Source organism: Opisthorchis viverrini (genome assembly GCF_000715545.1).
Source record: "Opisthorchis viverrini unplaced genomic scaffold opera_v5_119, whole genome shotgun sequence".
In the NCBI taxonomy this organism is placed as follows: domain Eukaryota; kingdom Metazoa; phylum Platyhelminthes; class Trematoda; order Opisthorchiida; family Opisthorchiidae; genus Opisthorchis; species Opisthorchis viverrini.
The window spans coordinates 379,777-385,395 of record NW_008751775.1 but is presented as its reverse complement, the minus strand read 5'-3'; the positions used below and the strand labels follow the sequence as shown (position 1 = coordinate 385,395).

At 45.0% G+C, this 5,619-nt stretch overlaps 1 protein-coding gene across 1 annotated transcript in view; it reads left to right on the top strand.

Moving 5' to 3' along the window:
- Positions 1-523: 523 nt before the first annotated feature.
- Positions 524-5,619, top strand: part of T265_13919 (hypothetical protein) — a gene marked incomplete at both ends in the record, with an annotated part of 10,407 nt that continues 5,311 nt past the window's right edge. The window contains 4 exon segments of the mRNA XM_009171160.1: positions 524-594; positions 1,088-1,188; positions 2,528-2,753; positions 4,659-4,793. Of these exon segments, the coding sequence (XP_009169424.1) occupies positions 524-594; positions 1,088-1,188; positions 2,528-2,753; positions 4,659-4,793 (533 nt within the window).

The window sequence follows — 5,619 nt, the reverse complement described above, 5'->3', positions numbered from 1 at the left end:
AGGCAACACACCCAGTTTGTTGTTTTTCGTTTCGTGGGGTAAATCAGACAACAAGGCTTGGAATCGGGACCGGGAAAAGTCTTATCCTAATACACGATTACGCGTATGAGTAGGTGCTATTCACACAATTTGTGAGAACGGAAATCCGAATAAGTGAGAGTTGAGGAAACATGCGTTTATCCGCTTCGGAATGGGATAACCGAAAACGATTTTGTCGGGGCACGTGTCCAAACTGTTACTATACTATACAGTCGACCCAATTCCATTGACAAATTGCCTGAGAACGGATGGACCAAGAATACCCAAAACGATCTGAAATATGTTCTTTCGGAGACGAGTAGTGTTTCGGTTTGGATTCCATCGAATTTTACGCAGCGAACAATCACAGATATATCAGCCGAACGCACAGATGACGGCGTACAGCGGCGGCTAACCCGAAACGGTGACTCCAGTTTGACAACAAGTTATCGAGTGCAGACAACGTACAGAAGCTAAGCGGTTTTCATCTGAGAACAACTGGCACATGGCTGAAAAATCCGAAGTTGACAAGTCGCTCGTACAAGTGGGGTTGGAAGGCAAACAAAGCGCCGCCCAGTGCGCCCAAACACAAGACATCCTCAAACTAATTTTAGTGGTCAGTATTTAACCCAAGCCAATGTTCGCCAACAACAAGCCTGGATGAATCGAAATGTTCCAACTCATCTGGTCATCTAGTTTAAATTGTCGAAAAATTCTGAGCTGTACTAAATTCTCGTTCATTAAAACCGTCAACTTAAAAAGTGCTATAGAAGGAGACTCGTTTTCTATAGAGGTAGCTCATGTAGCGTAGATGGGGGCTGAGCTGGGCAATTTGATTACAAACGTTTCATCATCAATCGCGGTGACATCATCAGTGGCTTGTTGCGGAGCGTAGTGGTGCGCAGCGATGGGTTGGTAGTTGCACTTTGAGTAGTGTTGCGTGTGTGATGACCGGAATGCAGATAACCGGAAATGACCTTCAATCATGATTAGTTATTTGGTTGGGCGGTTCCATTGGTTCCTCTGTTATCCTGTGTTCGGACTGATCGATAACCACGTGACTTTTCAGTTTGCCCCCCTGCCTTCGTACTTTGGTTGATGCTGGAGTAACCGTTGACCTTGACTCCTCTGGGTTCCGCCATGTGAACTTTATTGATCTGACACCAAGCAGTTCCTTGTTTCTTCTTTTATGAAGTCCATATTCGGTTGTCCCCGAGTATTCCGGTTGAAATGTTGGCCCTCTGTGTTGCGCAAATTAAATCCCGCTCAGTGCATCGGTTGATCGAGTCCGCCCTGGAATGCCATCCTTCCAGAAGTTCCCTCCTGTGTCTCCGTGTGTCTCCATGTGTGTCACGTGATGATGTGCGGTGGTGTCCAGTGGAAAATTCCTACACTGAATCACAAAGTCCCATCAAATGTCACAAGGTTGTACATGGGCGATGTCCTCGGAGGAAAACTCGCGGCCCAAAAAACAGCGAATCATTAGTTTGACACAGCTAAAAAGGGTAAAGAAAAAAGTCGTGCAATGCAAATCGACTGGTACATACATATGGTACATACATACATACGACATACATACGGGCTGATAAAAGCTGTAAAGATCGGAAGGTTCGCAGTACTGTCCAAGAAGGTGGACATAACACCTGGTGCACTCAATTTTCTATGGGGGTGAAAAGTTAGTACAGCCACACTTGGGCTAACTGCACCAAGCCAACTGCAATTGGCTTGGTGTGACGTTCACTGATGAAGCAATGATTAATACACAAACAATTTGCTTCCTGTGGCATGTCTGAAACCCACGAGCTATTGGGTGTGAAGAGGTCACAGAGCAGCTTCAGCAGAGTAGTTATCTGGAGCTAAGGAACAAGTGTACAATCAAGTGTGTTCGGGAACGTAAAACACATGCGTCTGACTTCACTCCTCAGACGAAAGAGATCTTTGCTTGGCTGATAGGTATCAATGCACTCGTCTTATTCCATGGTGAATCCATCCAGATGTAAGGCGCCTTGCACTGATCACCAAATGTGCGTCTCCCTGTGACTGTCCAATTATTCGCATACGCATGCATTGCATTTCGTGTAACATCGCCAACAAGGAAGAATGCCACTTTAGAGCATACTTCAGTTAGCTTCCTAGAAAAACGGAAACTGAATTTTCGAAGAGGATAGTCACAATCAGAACTGGATAGTCTGTGGAGTTAGTATTCAGTTCCGTGTACCGGAACGCAACACCTACATAATATTACTCATTACTTTTTCAAGCCGCAGCAAATCAGTCGAACGATGTCATCGTCTGTCAAACAACGACTGAAAGTTGAAAACAAACGGTACGTAGATTTGGTAGTTTACAGTAATATCAGTATTTTTCTCAGCTCCGTTCTCGGTCTGAGCCTCCCAAGCTAGCGTTCACGTCAAAACAACCACCAAAGGTGCACAAGGTATAATAATGCCGAAAACCGAGTCAAGAAGACTTGTGCAGCGCGTCCTGTATATAGCGTAAGCGGCAACAGCCCTCTGGAAATTCCGACGCTTTCTGGGTGCGCTATTGAAAACTGGCATTCGGCCAGTACTGGATCATGATTGGCTGTTGGGTCCAGACTTTCGACCAATCAGAGTTTGCCTTGATGCCGGACCGGCAAGTGGTTCGAACTTTCGCAACCATTGCTCACACCCTCAAACGCTGCGGCTAAGGGTCATAAATTCTGAAAATCTGACCGATGACTCACCGATGCCAAGGTCAGTTTTTTTCAGTGTTGCTCTCTTATAAAGCCAAATCTCATCTTACAGCTTCCGATCAATTTGCTTTAGTGTTAGTGTAACTCAAAGGTCACGCTTCCTTCTAAAAATCCGGGGTGGGCAACCGTAGTCAGCAAAAACGCAACGGACAGTTGCAACATGTGAGTTGAAGCACTACACAACTAGAAGCAGATTGATTGCCGAAATTCTGGTCATCGCATGACCCACAAGTAGGTCACAGGAGGGGCACAAATGTTACCCGAATTCCCTTGTGACCAACATGTGCAGCTCTTCAGGCGTTACCCCTCGTTTGACATTTAGGAAATGTTCGTGGAACTGAATGCCAACATATCTTCTCCAGAGCACCAACCGAATCACTGACATTCCATCACCCTTGCGCCAAAAAACAGAGCCCGCAATCAAACAATCTCGCATAGACAACATGTGCTCGGAATAATACACGGATCCAGCCTGTCCACCCGTAGAAGCGTAGGAGCGCGTGGACAATCGAACGTGGTACCAAAATCTAAAGAATGGTTCATTTGGGTTCTACAGGTTTGACGGCAGATATTACTGATGAGGCATGCGAGTAGAATATGGTCTTATCGAAGCGCCGTCCCGCGTAGGTGAGGTTTGTCATGGAACTGAGCAGCACATTCACATTCTGTTTGCAGCTCATTACTTTCAAAGCATCTGGAAAAGCAGGAGTAGAGAACTAACCCTGAGGTGAACAATACTCACCGGAAGGGGAGCGGTGTTTCTGAATGGCACTCAACTTCCATAGGTAAGTATACCCAACAACCGCCACTCCATTCAGTTCCGGTCTGTAATTAAAGTGGTCTTCCCTATCCTTTATTTCAAGCGGGACAGACTGGACCTTATGAGTAGTACATTACAACACTAAACCAACGTTCATAACGTGACACAAAGACTGGGGATGTCTAGGTGCTTTATCACAAGTGGATCCCATCGAAAATGGGGTCACTCCCCTAGAAGTGCCAAAGTTTTGCTCATCTTGCCGATCCGGAAATTACCACTCCGTGTTATTGAGAGTCAAAGTTTGAATCAGTTATCTCCAACTAAAAAACGACAGTGGTTCTGTTCACTCATCCCTAAGTCAGGAAGTACTCAGATGAGGAAGGATGCTCTCGTTTAAAATCTAGAAACAATCTTTTCACTTGAGTAAGACTGAGCTTCTATTCGTAGTTTGATTGGTGATATCAGACTTGAAATTTTGCTTCCACCTGTTGCTTCTATGAAGTCGATAACGACGTGATATTCGCCTGTTCTAGCATGTTCGCTTGAATGACACTGGTTTCCAAAATGAATGCATTGTTTGTCGATTCAGACAGGGAATCTTAAAGTTCATATAGATTTTAGCGCACTCCAAACATTTCATTGCGTGACAGAGTGTACAAAAAACATTGCTGAGGAGGCGATTAACACTTGTGTTACTAATAGGGGCTTGAAGATTTCGTCAACCACCAAGGGAACAACAGAACGCGAGAAAGGTAAGAAATATGGGCTTCTGTCACTGGTCAAATCGATTTTCAAACAACACGTCGCTTTTACCCGGAGAAAATTAGGGGTGGATGAAGTCTGCTGTGGCAGTACTTGAAAGTGACAAATAATGATTGCGATGGAAGCAATCAAAGCCACTCGAGGCGTTTACTTTCAAGCAAAAACCATTGAAACTGGTCACAAGACATCAGGAAGTGTTGTATTAGAGCGGATGTTAATTAGTTGTATTAAATGACGTAATACACCACTCAAAAGGTCACTGAAAATTCTTTCACAGCAACCCAATGAGTAGTATATTACGCCTATACGTGTATCGCGATATCTCGAATATCGTACCAACTGAAACATGAGGCGCCCTGGCGCAGCACATTCAGTTGCTTAAAGGCAACACAAACGAGAGATTCAGTTGGGTTCCAGACGAGTCACGCGTAAAACTAAATTCGTTTACGAAGGAGTGCATTTCGCTGCATTAGATGATCTTCGCTCTCGCAAACACACAGCCTTTTATACCTCTGTCTCGTATGTCATACGGCATTTCTTGTTCTTTCATGACGGGAAACCCTATATGAGATTTGTACTGGTCACGTGACAAATCATTAAAAGCATCAGTTCACCTAGCTTTCACCCTGTGGGAATCTATCGACAAATGAACTGCTTAAGATAGTAGTGGTGGGTGGACCAGTTTATTCCTTGAAGAAAACGACTCCATATTTGCTAGAAAACCTGTGGTCAAGGTTGCCTCAATGATAGGTTGCAATGGTGCCTCGTTAATTCGTGTGTCGACCAGAAGTTATTCGACATCCACCGTCCACCCAGCTAGGCTTCGGTGCTTTACACCTTCACATCTTCTACGCCTGCAGAATGATGACAAGTCGTAGCCCTTATTAGCGAAACACACTCATTCGCAAACTAATTTAATTTTGCGACAGACTCACCTGGATTCCAGCTGAATCTCTCGTTTTCCCTTGAATACCAGATTGATTTGTAAATGAGTGTATTTGTCGAAATCAGTTCAACTTGGTTTCAAGTAGAACAAAAGGCTGACGGAAATTCGTGGATTGTGCCTTCCTAATGAGCCCCGAGAAAGGCGATATTGGTCGTTGACTGTCAGAGGATTTTCAGCAACCTTATGAGTAGCACATTACGTCCGTGGCAATGATCTCGCCACTGATTGTCTATGAAGTTGATTGCGGGTGTGATGCCACCTACATAGCTTGCGCTGCGCCACACGTGCTAAAGTGGACCTGATAACACTCCCAAAGTGGATAGTCCTGGGGAGGAGCAGAGGTCCACCTAGTCGACAAGACACACGTCGACAATCGGCACTTCAGAGCGGGTCGGTCCG